This window comes from Limulus polyphemus, unplaced genomic scaffold (assembly GCF_000517525.1).
Source record: "Limulus polyphemus unplaced genomic scaffold, Limulus_polyphemus-2.1.2 Scaffold757, whole genome shotgun sequence".
NCBI classification, from domain to species: Eukaryota; Metazoa; Arthropoda; class Merostomata; order Xiphosura; family Limulidae; genus Limulus; species Limulus polyphemus.
In genome coordinates this window covers 258,211-277,798 of record NW_013666367.1, presented here as the reverse complement: position 1 = coordinate 277,798, position 19,588 = coordinate 258,211, and the positions used below count along the sequence as shown (strand labels likewise).

The following is a 19,588-nucleotide window of genomic DNA, read 5'->3' as shown; positions in this document are numbered from 1 at the left end:
GATTGCGAGTCAAGTGCCCTAACCATCTGGCCATGCCGGGCCATCTAATGTTGGATGAAGTGAAACAACAATGTTTACTTCGATATCTTTAAATAGTTTCTTGATCTTAATTGTGGAGGTTGATAAATATGCTGTGCGCAGTTAACTTTCATAAGAAAATGTAAAGTACCAATATATATTATTTTGAGGGGGGTTAGAGTGAGGTAGAGAGTTTGTTTGTTGACTTTCGCGCAACGCTAGACGAGGGTCATTCGCACTAGTTGTCCCTAGTTTTGAAGTGGTAGATTACAGGGAAGATAGACAGATAGTCAACAGCACTAACCGTCAACTCTTGTCAGACCAAATAGTTGAATTTATTGTCTTTTTTAGAGTGCACCCCTGGCTCTAAAGTACAGAGCGTGATGTTGTGGCTAAGAGACGCGAACCTAGCACCATTGTATATATTCCTGGCACGATAACCGTTTGGTCATGCACTGTTTTTTAAGTTTAGTTTATTACATGGAAAAAGGTATGACTTCTATCATTATCATGTTGTAGGAGAACACTTTCAACTTAGATGCCAAAGCTGTCAATCAGCATCTATTCATAGTTTGAGATTCGGCAGTGAAGACTACTTAAACTAGGTGGCAAATAATCAACAGTTTGTATTGCTCTGCCCACCATGGGTATCGAAACCCGGTTTTTAGCGTTGTAAGTCCTCAGAAATACTGCCGTGCCACTGGGGGGCGAACAGTTATAAAACCAATGTTTTTCGCGCTTGTATTTTATTGTACGCCACCTATTGCATACATACGTGACATTTAACCTCGCTAGCAGTGAATAGATAAGGTTAATAATTTACTGACATCCAGCGTTAAAGAAAGAAAATCCCATGCCATTTTTATATCTCTCGCAGATGTAAGTATTTCTGAAGCACCATTATCTTTCCTTGATGTTGCTTAAATGACAGTATCACAAAAAGAACTGCTCTACCAATTAATATAAAACACTGCTACACGTTTGGTGTAGGAAATGTGAAATAGCAATGTGTTGTTTGATTCGAGTACCATATAAATGCTTCCGACGTAGCCCGGAAGCAGAATCATAGCTCAATTAAACATGGTTTATTTTAGGGGGTATGAATAATATAGGTGTTTGTTTTATTTTATCAACACGTAATTATGACAGTTAGTCGTTTAAATATCGCTTAAGGCGTTAATAAACTGTAGCTTAGATAACAAGCAAATAAGAATAGACGTATACAAACGTAATTAAAAATACATTAAGAATAATACCCCATTTTCAAAGAGAAAAAGAGTCATTTATTAACTATTTTAAAAATATCTCGACTAATAATTGTTTTGTTTAAAAATAACAGATAATGTCAGATCATCTCTAATTAGGAAGCTGATTGAAATTATTTGAAATCGAGATTATTTATTTACTCATTAACAAAAAACAATGATTCTTTAAAATTTGGTAAATTAAACATTTTACTGTTATAATGATATACGTCATTGCTGAAATTTCCTATGACTGTATTCCATGTTTAAAGGTATTATGAAAAAAAAATCGATTCATTAAACACATTGTGTATTTCGTTAAGTGGCTCATTTGTGTGGGATTATTAAAGTTAAATAACGAGTCTTTGCATGATGTGGGATGTCGATTATTCACCTAAGAATTTAAAATAATTGAATTTATGATTAAAGCACAGAACACGAATATAATTTCTAAGGGCATTTCGATTTTGAATTCGCTATTTCGAGTTATTTAGGAAATAAAAAGTATTTTCATCACTGAGATGTACGAAAAGTTTCATATTAAAAAAAAATCTCGATTACATTCTCCAGAACATGCCCACATTCTTTAACAAGTTAAATGTATTCCGTTTCTCTTATATGTTTCAATTATATTTCCTTATGGACATAAATATAGCTTATTGAATACACTGCACATATATTGAAAACCATGTTTTGAAACCATGAGAAACTGAAGCCTGCTATATGGTTAAGTTCAATAGAAAATATTTGATGAATTACATGCTTATTGAACAAACTTTATAAAGATATGCAATGCTATTTCTTTACATGGACTCGGGATTAAATAGCAGGAATGTTGATAAATATATATATATGTATTAGAAAAACGCTATTGCTGAGAAATAAACCACGAGGTGGAAGAATATGAGTCGTATGTTTTGAGATTCATATCAACTGTGGCACGTTTGTCGAATATGTGGTTATAGTTCATAAGAACAAAATAATTTACATACATTTCAATGTAACCTTGCAAAATATTTGATGGGAAAGAGAATATTTCCGTAAACATTTAATACTTCATAAGAGACTTGTGCTGTCTGTTTAAAAACATGTATCATTGTTTGTGAAAAAAACAGCAATAACAAAAGAAACATTGCTTCTAAAGAACATGTGCTTTATAACAAGGAGAAAATAAGAGTCAGTACCTCAAAGTATCTTGATAATAATAGTGAGTAATAAAGCTAAATATAGAAATACACAGGTTTACACAACATGATTGTAAAGAATTAAACAGAAAATAAGAGTCAGTACCTCAAAGTATCTTGATAATAATAGTGAGTAATAAAGCTAAATATAGAAATACACAGGTTTACAAAACATGACTGTAATGAATTAAACACAAAATAAGAGTTAGTACCTCAAAGTATCTTGATAATAATAGTGAGTAATAAAGCTAAATATAGAAATACACAGGTTTACACAACCTGACTGTAAAGAATTAAACAGAAAATAAGAGTTAGTACCTCCTAGTATCTTGATAATAATAGTTAGTAATAAAGCTAAATATAGAAATACACAGGTTTACAAAACATCACTGTAAAGAATTAAACAGAAAATAAGCGTCAGTACCTCAAAGTATCTTGATAATAATAGTTAGTAATAAAGCTAAATATAGAAATACACAGGTTTACAAAACATGACTGTAAAGAATTAAAAACGATTATTCTAGGACGAATAGAGATATTAAGGTGGTATTCAGCGTATTTTTCTATTCTATATTATTTATTTATCTCTTTGCATTACGTCTTATGAGGCTTTAATACAGGAAATACAGTTTGATTTTAGACGTGTTAAAGATGAAATATACTTTTTTTGTTGAGAATTCTGACTGGGAAGCCTATACGTTTAATGTATTGAAGTTAAGACCAATGTATGAATCTCACATTCTTTTGTTTTTAGTTGTTTTTTTTAGATTTGAGAAATATATATATTCAGCTATAAAATTACCTTTACATTTAGATTTCAATAGTTCACGGTTCATTTTATAACACAATAATATTGTCAATATGAACTACTTTGGACTTACTGTTAATTGCTTGTTTGCTTGTTGCTTTTAGCGCATAGCTACACATTAGGTTATCCTCGCCTTTTCCACCAAAGGGAATCGAACCTCAAATTTTATCGTTATAAGTCTGTAAAATTACTGTTGACCCACTGAGGGACTATTTTTTTTATGGAGACTGTCAATTACCAGTGAATTACACGGTAAATCTCAAGAAAATAATTATTAATATAATTTGTCAAATAAATATATTTAAGTGGGCTACCTTTTATACATTAATTGTCCTTGTGGTTAACATTCTAATATCTGGTCCCTGGTTTATGACACGGTAACACTTAGCATGCTTCTAGCTTTTAGTTGCAAGAGCGTTGTAAAAGAAACAGTAAATTCATTTATATGATCATGAAGGTAGAAAGAGGCGGCTGGTGTTACTGACTGGCTGCCTTTTCTATGGCTAGTAACTCAAGCTGCCGTTTACAGCAACAATACCAAATTCAAATAAAGCCAAGCATAATACATTCTATGTTAATGGGAACAATATGTGTGTGTATGTGTTAGCGTTCCTTTTATGCTACCCTTTAATCATTGTTTGTGAATAAAGGTATTTTATTATTTGCGAACAATTATACTCGTATTTATTGTATCACCGCCTTCTAATGCCCTTTTATTTTGTATTATGCTTTATAATAGACCTGTTGTGATATGTAGAACAAAACCATACGTCTGCAATAAGATAAAAACATTGAATTTTAAATAATGCACGTTTGTACTTCTGATACATTATTAAAAACGATATCTTTGTAAAGTAACGGGTTAAATATCAATCAGTATAATCGTTAAACTTTTTCTAGTATTGAATTATTTTTACGTAATGAATTACTCCTGCAAACTTATATGTCATAATTAGTGCAAAGGTGACAATGGAAGTGTTACAGGGTTAGAAGACAGCGTTAAAGAAAATAATGATAGAATGCATCAGATGTAACGAAGTTTCAAACCCTTAATAACTCAAATAATATATTATTATTATACTGGTTATACGAAATAATGTAAATAATATGCTATTACACAGCCTATATTCAATAACGTAAATAATATGCTATTACACAGCCTATATTCAATAATGTAAATATTCTGCCATTATATTGATTATACAGAATAATTTTCTATGTTCTATTGTAAACGTTTCTATAATTTTACGAAGGTTTACTAAAATAGTCTGAATAATGTTGCCCGTTGTTCCTTCAGAATGGCTTAAGGTAAGAAACAAAAATAAATCATAATCTTAAATATACAGATAACTACTAAATTACATAGTATAAAATTGAAATGTGTTAGGACTACAGGGATTTCAAACTTGAGTGTAGGTTAATGTTTAACTTGATTGAGTTTGCATTTACTGAGTAACAATTTTTCATCAAACCAAGGCGTGCATTCTGATTATCTTCTTAACTGTCACTACTAAATGCTGACTTGTACGGCTATCTCTCAGAAATGTCTGAAAGTTTTGGAGGCAATCAAGTCATAAACTAAGCAATAAGGAATTACAGAGTTTTATTCTCAAACAACCACTGGTGGCTCAGCATTTGGTTTTGATACCTGCGATGGACAGGGCACGGATAGCACATTGAGAAGACAGGGCACGGATAGCACATTGAGAAGACAGAAGGCACGGATAGCACATTGAGAAGGCAGGGCACGGATAGCACATTGAGAAGACAGGGATGCACGGATAGTACATTGAGAAGACAGGGCACGGATAGCACATTGAGAAGACAGAGCACGGATAGCACATTGAGAAGATTTGTGCTTTACAATAAACAAACTTGTCTAATATCATAATTAACTCTATAACACAAACTTTGTGTTGGTAATGTTTATTAATTTTTGTTTTGTTAGAAATTACAATTTGTAATTATAATGTAAAGATTTCCACAAAACTTGGTAAAAGTATCTATCGTTATGGGTCACAATCAGTTATATAAAACGATTTTGAATATGCAAATAAGTACGTCACGTGATAAGCACAGCCAATATAAAATCGCGCTGGAACGGAATGTATCAGAACTACATTTTTTAGCTTTTCGAATGTAGTGTGATGCGAGGGAAAATTTATTGCTTTTGAGAATGGCGCACAATACGAAATATTCATAATATTGATGATTTAGAATTTCCAAGACTGTGCTCAATGGCATTGGAAAGCAAAGGAATATATAGATGAATTTGTGGTTCCAGGAACATCCAGAAAAATACCAGTAATATATCGCACCATAGTCGTGATAAGCAAAAACAGTCAATGTGGCCCAGGCAACAAACATTACGTTCATAATCAAGAATGATCTCTGTCTGTAAAAAACCGATACAAATTGCTTTCCTAGCATATCCGTTCAACAGTATCATACATCAAGCAACTGAAGAATGAAACGGGTATATACGATATTTCGTATGAAGACATACCGGTCAATTATACGGACAAAGCGCCCACAGATTTCTGTGCGATTGGACTGTTGAAATGGGCGCTGAGAAACTATCTTCCTCCTACACTCGATAGATTATGGAAAGCAGCGGCGGAAGGATTACGCTGTGAGCATGATAGCATACAGCCGATCCTTCTGGAATGGAAACTACACTTGACCGGACGTGGCGACATGGACTATAACGACGCGGTGAGGCACCAAATTCGTTTTAATATAACGTCCTCAACCGCTGTAGTTCAAGTAATTGCGATTAACAAAATGTTATTATTATGCGTTTATTTATGTTACTTGTTTAGCATTATTCTTTTTTTAACATATAAAGCTTTTCGTACCATGTGTAAGTTCTGTTATATAAGTTTTTGTTTTTATTATGTTGTTTGTATTTAAACCCTTTGAACATCTGTTGGTTGGTATCAATCTATAATCATTACAGTTGCACTTTTCATTGATTTAGATATAAAATATATTTTGCTGGTTCTATATGACGTCAAAACTTTTGTAGTGGGAGCTGACTTAATGGTACATGAGAATGTATCCAAAAATGTTTATATTCAAAACGACAAACAACTTTGTAAAGCTAGTCTTGTCTGATTATATGTATTTAATAAAAAAATTTCAAATAAGTTTTAAAATTACTCACTTATCATACATTATTCATTTTACTTTATATATATAACTTTTTCTACACCATTACAGTGTAATCACTATATTTTACGCCTCCCCCTACAGGTCGACAATGTAACTTAAATTTCCCTACAGAGCTACTTGTAATAAATCTTCTGAAAAGTAACATGTTTAATTTATATTCTGCGTGTTCAGAAAACGATGGAAAACAAAGAAAAAAAAACTGTAACAGTTTTCAGAATTAAAATTACATATTTTTATAATGGTATATTTATTAAAAAAACTCGTTATCTTCCTTTAAATAAATTTTGAAAAAAAACTCGCATTGAAGTATAATATAGTGAACCGTATAATGAATTAAAGTATTACACAAACCGTTTTAAAATGCTGAAATAATTTTCGATTATGATATTTTACAGTTATCTAAACAATATTACATTAGTATGACAAAGTTAAACCAGCAGCAGCTCTCTGCACAATTTTAAAAACCATACTAAGATGTTTATATTCAGGAACTGAATATTAATGACGATATAACTATATTTAAGCGTGTATTTAACTTACTAGTTTCATCCACATATTTAATACTAATACAAGCTGTATATAACATTGTCTAAAAGTACGATTGGAAATGCAGTCATGTCCTGCCTTAACATTTAACTTCTTCCAACTAGAAAGTTTGGATTAAGTATATTTTGTAGTTTCAATTACTAAAAATGTAACGCGGGAAACTATTTAATCGATTCTACCATTAATTTCCTTTAAAATTGCAATGTGTATAGAAAACAGAATAAAAATGAAAGAGTTATTTTCTACTGTTGTAGGAGATTTTCTAGGAGGAATTAGAAACTTATATTTAGTAAAATCTTAGTTTGTACCAATAATATACGACGTGGCAATGCCATTTAATTACATCTCTTTCAGTTAACTCAATCAGATACAGAATATACAGTCGTTAGGTTAATCAATTTGGGACATTTGTTTTGTTACGATCACGATGGCATTTAACAAAATCAAATAAAGACTCAAATAATTTAGTTTATAATAGTGTTTGTCGTTTTAACTCATTCTAACTCAAATTAAAATATATAGAAAGTTAAACACTTATCATTTATCAGGCGAATACAACTTCAGGAAATTCCATTGGACCTATAAAATAAAACCTATATTGCGTACACACAGTAAAGCATCCACATAACAGATTAGAACTGTTCACAATGTTCGAGTATTGCGTATCTACTGTAAAATATCCATATGATAGATTAGAATTATTCCCAAGTCACAACTATCTAGTTTTACAGAGTATTGTAATAAATCCATATTACATATAATTGCTCAATCCGCTCCATTGTTACGTATATATTGCAAAACAGACTATAACTGTACACAACATCCCAATATTCTCTACATACTGTTAAACATCCACAAAACAGATTATAACTGTCCACGACAGTCCAGTATTCTGTACATACTGTTAAACATCCACAAAACAGACTATAACTGTCCACAACAGTCCAGTATTCTCTACATACTGTTAAACATCCACAAAACAGACTACTCGTATAACTGTCCACGACAGTCCAGTATTTTCTACATACTGTTAAACATCCACAAAACAGATTATAACTGTCCACGACAGTCCAGTATTCTGTACACACTGTTAAACATCTACAAAACAGACTATAACTGTCCACAACAGTCCAGCATTCTCTACATACTGTTAAACATCCACAAAACAGACTACTCGTATAACTGTCCACGACAGTCCAGTATTCTCTACATACTGTTAAATATCCACAAAACAGACTATAACTGTCAACGACAGTCCAGTATTCTCTACATACTGTTAAACATTCACAAAACAGACTATAACTGTCCACGACAGTCCAGTATTCTCTACATACTGTTAAACATCCACATAACATACAGAACTGTTCACAACGTTCCAGTTTTGCGAACATATTGTAAAACATTCACATAACGGATTTCAACTGTTCACAATGTTCTAACTTTGCGTACATATCAAAAACATCTGTATAAGAGACTAGAACTGTTCACAACGTTCCAGTTTTGCGAACATATTGTAAAACATTCACATAACGGATTTCAACTGTTCACAATGTTCTAACTTTGCGTACATATTAAAAACATCTGTATAAGAGACTAGAACTGTTCACAACGTTCCAGTATCGCATACATATTGTAAAATATCCATGCAACAAACTAGAATTGTTCACAACGCTTCAGTATTTCGTACATATTAAAAACATCCACAAAACAGACTATAACTGCTCACAACGTTCCAATATCGTGTACAGAATGTAAAACAGCCGTATAATAGATTGGAATTGTTCACACGCATCAGCGTAACGTAAGGACTATAAAAAATCAAACTATACCAAATAAACTATTGTTTCTAACGCTCAAATGTTATGTTTAAACACTGTAAAAATCAACAAAACGTTTCATCAGTAAGTAGACATACTATAGAAAGTCAGTAATTGAGGATTAACGGATGCCAATTATCAGTCTAACCCACAAATATACAACATGAGCTCTTTATTGATGAGAATCTTATTGTCCCATGCAAACATCTGTATTAATTTAGTTTGTATAAACTCAAAACACCAACAGATTCTGATGAAAGACTATAAAGAAGCCGAATCTACTCAACATCTTGGAAAACGTGGATCATCAAAACAGGAACATCCAATCGTGTACTGATGTATTTATTCCTTATATACCCAACCACAATTAAAAGATATGCATATACAATCCCTGGGGAACATCCAATCGTGTACAGATGTATTTATTCCTTATATGCCCAACCACAATTAAAAGATATGTATGTACAATCCCTGGGGAACATCCAATCGTGTACTGATGTATTTATTCCTTATATGCCCAACCACAATTAAAAGATATGTATATACAATACCTGGGGAACATCCAATCGTGTACTGATGTATTTATTCCTTATATACCCAACCACAATTAAAAGATATACATATACAATCCCTGGTGCGCGGAAAAGCAGCCACGAAGGACATAAATTTATGTAGCCTGCATATTCAATGCTATAAATGTTTTGTAATTTGTATCTACGACAATAGAAAGTTGAATTTTAGGGTAATGTACGCTGTGAACATACCGAAAATATATAGCAGCAATTATTACCCAAACATCGGCTAAAAATGGAATAGAAACTTTGATTGTGTTTAGTTTTAAAGATACCAGGGTTCATACTGGCAGAGTACATATTTACTAGCAAGAATTGGCTTCAGAAATAAAGGTATTTTAGTTCTAAAGTCAAGGAACGCGATCTAAATACATCAGCTTATGAGCTATTATAAGCGGAACTGAAGTAAGAACGGACGAACATCCAAGAGATCTTAAAAACAGAATCTGCCGTATAGGCATTTCATAGAGAAATATGAACTGATTTACATTAAATAAATCTCAAAAAGAGAATCTGTTGTATAGACATTTCAAACTGAAATATGAACTGACGAACATCCAATAAATCTTAGAAACAGAACCTATTGTATAGTAATGGGAAGATTGAACAAACGTTGTAAGATGTGGATATTGAATAGGGAACGATGGAGGAACTGCTAGTAATAGAAAAGTGAATACGGTTGAGGTAACTTGGAAGAGTGAATATGGTTGAGGTAACTTGGAAGAGTTAATGTTGTTGGGGTAACTTGGAAGAGTGAATATGGTTGAGGTAACTTGGAAGAGTGAATATGGTTGGGGTAACTTGGACGAGTAAATATGGTTGAGATAACTTGTAAGAGTGAATATGGTTGAGATAACTTGGAAGAGTAAATATGGTTGGGGTAATTTGGAAGAAGAGGATAAGACTAGGAGAATACTGCGAGAAATTAGGTATTTGAAGTTTGAAGCCAGGTAGAGAAACCAGGAAAGTTGAGGTGAAGCCCATCACGTGCGAGAAAGTGAGTGAAGTTGGGTTTGTATGGTTAATGAAGGCAAGTTGATGGTTGAATTTTTTTAAACATTTTGAGTTAAGTTTGCTAAACTCATAGACAGTTATGTGATTAGAGTGCTTTTCATGTTGAAAACGTCAGACGAAAGCGTTTCTTTACATGTATATGGATTACGTTAAAGTATTTAATACATAAATTTTTAAATACGTACTTTTCAGAACAGTAATAGCGAACTCCGCTAACTCGGAAACTAACTTATCATAAGACTAAACTCTCTGTGATTTGGATTGTTAAACTTTCGTCTATCATATTAGTATCCATCTTTTTCGAATAATTTTACACACACACACACACATTTAACACTCTCTTACATCTTAAATATATCATCTTTAGTTTTTTTTACAGTTTTTAATGTGACAGAAATGATATTCAACTCATTTAACCTTTTGTTCATTCAAGAAAAAATATCTTCCAAGTACATACTTAAAGATCCTATGCAAGTGATTAATCGACAAGCATTGTAACTGATTGCGCTTGTATGTCCTGTTTTTTCAGAAGATTAATTTCGTTAAGATTTACCACACTATAACTAAGATTATTCACTTGCAGTCTTGATGGTTCTGATGTTTATTTTTAAGTCTCGACCTGGTAGTATTAATTCTTCAATAATTTCTTGCTTAAACCTTCTTGTTTCTTACTACTTGATGATTAATTGTGTATTGGTGTCCTCCTGGGACTAAATTTTGATTAATTTAACAGTTGCTCGAAAAATGGTTCTTCGTGAAAACCTTTCCCAGCTTTATGAAATATTGAATAACGACTACTTTATTCCTGCCTTAATATTAATACCTTAAATAGAATTGTTCTTTTAGCGTAAAATAAATAATGGACTATTTACACTCGGGCCACCGCGGAGAATCGAACCCCACATTTTAGCTAAGTCCGTATATAGAATTAATTGTGATTCACCGGGCTTTCTTAAAATGAGGCTCGCGTAGACATTTTCTCTTTGGTTTGATTTCTTTCCTTACGAGTCAGACTTTGGTTTTATTTTTACTGCAATTATATATAGATATATATATATCTTTGTAATTCTTTAAACAATCCTAAAATTCAGCTAATTCTTCAGAAATTTAAATTCACCATCAAACTACTTTATTTCCGAATTGTATGATATAACTCCAGAGATAATTTACCGAAGTTTGAATTGATTAAATAATTTTAAATTATTCTGGGCCAAACAGCTTTGGGCAGAACACAGATAGCCCATTGTATAGCTTTGTACTTAATAATAAACACTTAGATGGCACTTTAAATATGCAATTTAAGATTGTTTGTTTGTAGTTAAGCGCAAAGCTACACAATAGACTATCTGTGATGTGCCTACCACGTGTATCAAAACCCGTTTTTTAGAATTATAAGCCTTCTAACTTTCTGCTGTACCGCTGGGAAGCAGCAATTTAATTAATTAACAACCATTTGCATCAATTATTGTATCATTCATACTGTGATCATGTACTTATGATACTAAAGAAATAGATAGCAGAATTAATAATAATCATGTTAACAATCAATATAAATAGGATGCCAGATTACATTAAGATGGTTCAGGTTGATACATAAGCTAATCAACGTTCATTAGAATTTGGTCAGTGCCCCGAGCTTTCTTACGCACGTTTCAATAACAATAATAAAAATAACTAGAGGGACACTCAGTAGAGCGGCCATCAAAAAAATACGAAAACGTGTTCGTATGTCCGTCGTTATGAACGAACACGGACCACTATTAGTAGGAGAATGAGGAATAATATTTTACAGAAGTCCATCAAGTTTCAACAAAGCTTGGCCATTTTTGACCGAATTATAGAGTAAAAATAGGTTCAAAAGATCGGTCCCCATGTTAAGAGATACGAATTGTTGGATTTTCGTGACCTTACTGTGACTTTGACCCTCCAAAAACTATTATCTTGCATATTAAGTTGATAATACATATTTAAAAAAAGTGAATACATCTATGGGCATGTGAGAGTTCACAATCTTTAATGTTTACTAATCACTTTGTCATTTTCTATAGTTATTTTAGAAAAAGTGATCCTATCAGATTTGGTGTAGTATGTATAACGGCTCAAAGAAAGTTAATACAATCATGTTCAAAATACCTAAATAATGAGTCATATCTCAAGTGGCACGTAAAATAATGTAATAGGCATTATCAGCAGATTAAATCATTTAATATATATATTTACACAGTCACTCTGCGAACAGAAAACAATTGGTTTGCCAAATTAGGCAATGAAACTGCTTTATATACATCGCTATCGAACGCATACATACAGTCTTGGCTAAAATGGAGTAGTTATTGCGTAAATTCCCGAGTAGTAACAGAAAAAGTAGCGTATGACCGGACAAACATGTACGAGTTGTTATTCTGGTCTATATAAGTTATTTTGAGTGTTTGTTCGTCAAAACACGCATACAGATCTGTTTTGTACAAAAGCGCGTGCTTCTGGTATAATCTTTTTCGAAGCATATCAATGTTTTTTTCAGACAATTTCTCTGTGCTTGGTGTAGAGTCATGTCACGTCCCGTGCCAGAAGTTATAGGGCGTCAAATTGTTCGACTGTGCAGAAATGTTATGAATCAAATGGACATTTCCAATGTCAAAATGTAGTTCTGATACATCCGTTTCACCTCGACTTTATATTGGCTATGATTGTCACGTGACTTGATGATTTGCTCATTAAAATCCCTTTAATATAACATACTCAACCCTCTTTATTTCCCTTGTATGTGTGTGAATACCATTGTAAATTACAAGTTTCTTGGGAGGGTTAGGCGCTAACAGGGATCACTTAACTTGGCTCTGATATTCAAGGATACATGCACAGATCACAGGGAAAACAGTTACGTATCTCGAGCCAACAATTAGAGAAAAAATGATATTACATCCCACATTCCAGCGTATAAAGTTTCTGTTATGCTGTATCTTCTATTTTTTATGCATGACTTCGCCTTACTATGATCAAGTTAATTTTAATGTGATTTCAATTAAAAATATATATCTCAGTTTTCTAGTAAACGTGGTTTAGTTGTTCCCAGATGCTCGTTCTTACAATATTTGTGTGTAAATTACTTCGATAAAGATATCAACGTATTCATTACAACCTAAGCAAGCCAATATCTTCGTTACTCATCTTTTCCTCCTTTTAAATTACTTGTGAAAGCTATATATAAACTGGGTAATTGAGTTTGATTATTTAGATATTTGGAGGGAAACACGTGCTATTATTAGTTATTTCATTATATATATAACTGAAAGCAAATTACTTATTACAAACGTAGCAAAAGTAATATAATTAGTAACAGAGAACAAGGATTCCCATCACAAGTCCCATGAACATTTTACATCTTGACTGAGCCCTTCCCCTCTGTCTGAAACTACAGATACTGAGTACCCTAACAATGTTGCTTATTTTATTAACTTGCGACGCCCCCTGACATTTTCCTGTGGCCCCAAGTTTAGGAACCCCCAGCACAGGACACGGGATGACCTGTTATAAGTCAGACTGATCGCACTACATGTTTTTGATTATTTTTGTTGTTGTTCAACTGGAGTAATTACACAATGCTGCTTCTGGTTACTGTAGCATTAGGATGGAGGAGGCATTGTGCAAGAGACTGATGATTCAGAAATATACCAAACAATTAGTGGTTACTGAATGACATCTATTATACGAGTATATTTCTACATGTCACGTTAATGGTGCAATTTGAGGCTTTGTCTTTGAGTACTTGCTAGTAAATATAAATTAAAAATGTTCTGTTTAAGCACTTAGTTGTCATAGCAGACGACATAGCTAAGAAGAAGGAGGAGCGAATGTAGCAGTTGGGATACACTGCCTATAAGACTATATTCCCAATTCTTATAAGTAATATTAAATTATGAGTCAAATGAGGAAATGACGTAGGTGCTTCAGTGCATATGTTCTGTCCCCTAAACAAACATTCGCCAACTTCAATCAGTTATTAATATTTTGTAATTTAACATCAATTAAGAATATACAAAATAACCCTTATTGGGTTCTTAATCAGTAAAGAAATAGTCTTTGAAGGTATAAAAACATTTTGCTTGGGAGATTTTTTACCGTTCTTAATAATTTTATATCTTATTTTATAGTTGGAGAGATCTGGAGAAAGTCACGTGTCATTATTCCGGACAGACTTAGACTCCGAAGGTACTTATCGTTGCGAAGTCTCAGCTGAAGCGCCCTCTTTCCAAACCGAGAGAGCAGAGCGAGAATTAAGAATTTACGGTAAGACATAACATCATAAGTAATCAGTGTACGAATACAATAAGACAAGTACTGTTATAAGGATATTTTGTTTTATTTATAGAATAATCATGGTGCTGTGAGAAAAAGAAAATAAAATGTATTAATGAAATTCAAAATAAAATAACGTGTATTTTCAAAATACAATTCATTCAATGAATTCTATTTCTATTTTTGTAATTGATAAAACGAACAATGCTAAAATAATACATCGAAAATATATTGGTTCAGGTTATCTTTCTTATTTTGGAAGGCGTTACAAAAACTTGGAGGTTGTATATGGTCAAAAATTATTTTAATATCGAGCTTCTGTTGCCTACTTGTTGGTTAAAACGTTTAGCTAATTTACATTTGTACTTTACACAACTGAATAATCAGGGATAGAAAGCAGAAAGAATTAGAGAACCAAATTTTTAATATACTATTTGGTAAGCAATTGGTTTTTATTGCATATTAGTTGTGCATCCCTACATAGGCAGTGCTACCTCCTGCCTGATATACAAACTGTTCATTATTACTGTTTTGTTTTACCATTATCTTACATTAACAGTATCTCCCATACTTTCAAATGATATAATTATTTATTACAAAATTTAAAAAACATCAGGAAACTAGGTACTATACGTTCACACTGTCAATAGAGAAATTATCTATTGAACCACATTCTTCAAAACTAGCGTAATATTAAAAGTCATTTTCTTTACAACTGATATGTAATAAACACCAATTACTTCACAACTAATATCCAATAAAAACCAATTACTTCACAACTAATATCCAATAAAAACCAATTACTTCTGATGGCCTATTGAAGAGATATTTAAAATACCATTTCGATGAGCAATCCGAGACATCCCTACATAGGCAGTGCTACCATCCGGGCAACATTACAATACTAAACGGTATTTCTTTTTATAACAATATCTATGTAATGACTGAGCCACAAGTTCTGGAAATGTCTGTAAATATCATAACAAAAAGTTTGAATTTCTTGTTCTTCTTTCTTCTGCTTCTTGTTTATTACATTATAATTCAAAAAACAAAACAGTGGTGTCAACCAATTTTACATAGTTTCAAACGGAGTATCCGCTTTTGTAAGTATTATTAATAACTAGTAGTAATTAGAAAAATATAATTCTAGTGTAAACGATATTATCTTTACTCCTTGAAGTTAGCTTTCTTACAGAGATTTTGTGTTTCTTTTAAAAAGCTTGAGTACATGATGAAATATGAATTACCAGCCAATATAGATAAACAATAAATATTACAGTTGGAACCACATTGTTTTTAGAACTTAGCTACCAATCCTTCAAAAACAATGCAAACAAGATAGTAGAGATGGCATTTGTATCATCCCTACATAATTACACAGGCAAGAATTAACATATAGCAATATATATATATATATATATATATTCAATCACGATTGAGTTTAATTTATCCTAGTTTTGTCTGTAAGGATGATGCAAATATCATCCCTATTATTTTGTTTGCATTGTTTTTGAAGGATTGATATTAGCCATCCCTACATTTACTTCCTTTTTTTTGAAAAGTTATTTCTTTACTTGTTTACTGTAGAATAAAAAGATGATTGGATACACACATTACGTAATATTTCTCCCTACAATTTCCAATGCTGTCAATACACGGTGTTGCTAGGTGCCCGCCATTAATTTAATTCGGTTAACAAAAATGTAAAAGTTAATTGTTTTACGATTTCAGATATTTATATTAACTTCTTTTTTTACATAATGATGATAAGAATAAGGTCAATACAACTATGTATATATATATATATATAAAGTCAATTCAAATATATATATATATATATGTGCACATACATATATTTTTTTGTTATCTAAAACTATTTGAGATCATATGCTTAACAGATTTTGCCATAATTTATTTTTATCAGTTCCAATGCCGGCCAATAGCGGTTCCAAGAAGTGCGACCACAAGATCCAGTTACAGACTCTACTCAGGATTCTGCTGGTGAGTCATGAGACCTTGGCAACCTGCCAGAAAACGTGTAGATGGAGGTTAGAGGTCTGTTACCAAGACTTCTGTGTTCGAGGTTTCGTCTGTCACGCTCCGCTTGTGACTATGACTGCTTCAATAAGAGCGTGAATTGCATATGTCCAACATTGAACACTTGGTGGATACGAGGTTATAATTTGTTGTTTTTTTTAAGCTTGTCTGGTAATTTCTTGGGTACAATAGCACGAACTAGGCTGTAAATCATAGAAGATAAATTAACATACATATATATAGTTTATTTGTTTTAAAGTAAAGTCTGTTTTCTTCTATTTATTTTTAGTTAAGCTTTTAAAAGAGAGATTTATTTAGGACGATAAAGACAAAAACTGACACGGAGTAACAGAACAATGTTCAAACTGTTGTCGCGTTTAGGACAATGCCCTGTCACTAGTCCAACTGTACTTGAGAGTTGTTTCGCTTGATTGCCTCCTAATTGCCCTTTTTTTATTTACAAAAAATAAATGTATTAAGTGCAATAAAAAAGGGGACTTTTTTTTCATATTGTTTTACAATCGATGAGAAGAGTGATAATACACGGAACCTGTTGCTGAAGTACATCTATTACAAAAAGTCATATCAAGTAAACCTATAGGTAATTAATTACCTAGAAATTCATTACTCTTTGGCAATTACAAAACACAAATTTCAACTCGAACGGCATTTTGCCTAAACCATCAGGTCAGAAACCCTAAATGTTCAGGCATAGCCGCTCTGAATTTAAAACCGTTGACCATAGTAATACATTTGCAGTATAATATACTATCAATATATCATATCTAAATGTTCGACAAACGAAGATCAAACATTTTACACAGTTACAGACACACTGGAATAAAGAATAGTTAAACAGTTCAAAAGCAATATCTTTTAATGTTTATACTGCATATTTGTTTAACATCAAGTAATTTGGATGTGCGTACAGTAGTTACCGAAAACTGATTCGTAATATCAATAAACACGCGTTATTGAACCGTTTTACCGGGAAATTCAAAAACCAAAACTCTTACTTAATGTAGCGCCACGTTCTTATTATATTCATCAGTTTCAGTAGCCAAGAAGTTATTGTTGGAGCAAACGTTTTGTTCCGTCTTATCTACGAACGTTATTTTGTGACATGTTAACGGAAAAACCAATCGATCAGTGGAGCACCAAACTTTACAGGAAAGCCAACCAAACGTGCCTTCTAAATCCTATATGATTTTAATTAAGGGTAAAGTGATAATACGAACTGAAACTTTAATTTGTCTAGCAGGGTAAAGAGACCAGATGTGATTTAACGTACTTACATTTTCTTTCTTGTAGTAATGGGAAAATAGTAGGCACGCACAGTAATAACACGTGTTTAGGGTGGATGCGTCAAACAAACCAGAAATATAACATGTAAACATTTATCTAAATGTTTCTCACGAGGTATGAGAATAAGATTGTGAGAATAGTAGGACTAGGGGACACAAGTATAAATTTTGGCAGGGTAGGAGTCATCTTCAGCTAAGACAGTTTTATTTTTCTAACAGGGTGGTTGGACTTTGGAATGGGTTGCCTTCGGGTGTTGTGGAATTTAGGTAAGTTTAAGAGAAAGCTTGATAAGTATATGAATGATAAGGGCTGGTTTTAAGATTTTTTTAAATGTATTTATTAATAGTTTTAGTTTAGTTTACAGTATTGAACAGCCGAGATGAACCAATAGATCCCATGTTGTAGCAAAACTTTATGTTAAAAAACAAGAAAAGTTGGATCCACAAACGAACTGTCATCCAAAATTTACACACGTAAATGATTAAAGAAAATACGTGTTATATATTTTTTTTTATAACGAGCGTTTAAATTTCTTATCAAAATCTCTGTGTATACAGCAAATTACAGCATTAACAGAATAGAACTATTAATTAACTGTATACCGGTAGGCGATGTCAGGATACAAAATGACTAAAGCAGGTGTGCGCTACATTTACTGTTTTAACATGCCTGTAATAGGAGGGCGTAACACTTACTGTTTTTATATGATTAAAATAGGAAAATGTCATAAGTTTTGTGTCTTAACATGCTGCCTGTAATAGGAGGGTGCCACACCTACTGTTTTAACATGCCTGTAATAGGAGGTCGTGATACTTACTGTTTTAACGTGATTAATATAGGAAAGTGTCACAAGTTTTGTGTTTTAAAATGCCTGTAATAGGAGGGCGTAACACGTACTGATTTAAAATGCCTCTAATATGAGGGAGTAACACTTAATGTTTTAACATGATTAAAAAAGGAAAGTGTTATAAATTTTTTGCTTAATAAAAAAAATTAAATTTCATTCAACGAAACTTGTACTTCATTTGATGAGAAAACAACCATGTCGTATTTAGACATCAAATGTTTCGTTCTGAAATTTCTTAACGATTTTTGTAGACTTAAGAGACAGGCCAACATCAGTGGCATATGGGAAAAGGCATCTAGTTTATCAAACTTAGCAAATAGATTAGGCATTTCAGAATTAAAGGGACTGTTAGAGCTGGAGACTAGCTTTAGCAATTCAAGAAAAGAAGGATTAGTAGATCTAGCCATACGGAAAAACGTACATAGAAAACACACTGTGATATACCAGAAAAGCAGTGTGTATCATGTGAAAGCAGTATGTCAACACCGTGGACAGGCGCACACTGTGTTTCAAGAGAGTAACAGACAGTGTATCAACAATGTAAATTGCTTTAGGTTGTGTGTACACACTATGATTTATTTCTTCACCACTGTGAATTGCTTGAGGTTGTGTGCACACACTATGATTTATTTCTTCAACACTGTGAATTGCTTGAGGTTGTGTGCACACACTATGATTTATTTCTTCACCACTGTGAATTGTTTTAGGTTATTAGTACACACTATG

At 32.5% G+C, this 19,588-nt stretch overlaps 1 protein-coding gene across 1 annotated transcript in view; it reads left to right on the top strand.

Moving 5' to 3' along the window:
* Positions 1-19,588, top strand: part of LOC106460347 (cell adhesion molecule 2-like) — a 148,345-nt gene that overhangs the window by 101,224 nt on the left and 27,533 nt on the right. The window contains exon 3 of the mRNA XM_022387044.1: positions 14,529-14,664. Within this exon, the coding sequence (XP_022242752.1) occupies positions 14,529-14,664 (136 nt within the window). The remainder of the gene's footprint in view (positions 1-14,528; positions 14,665-19,588) is intronic.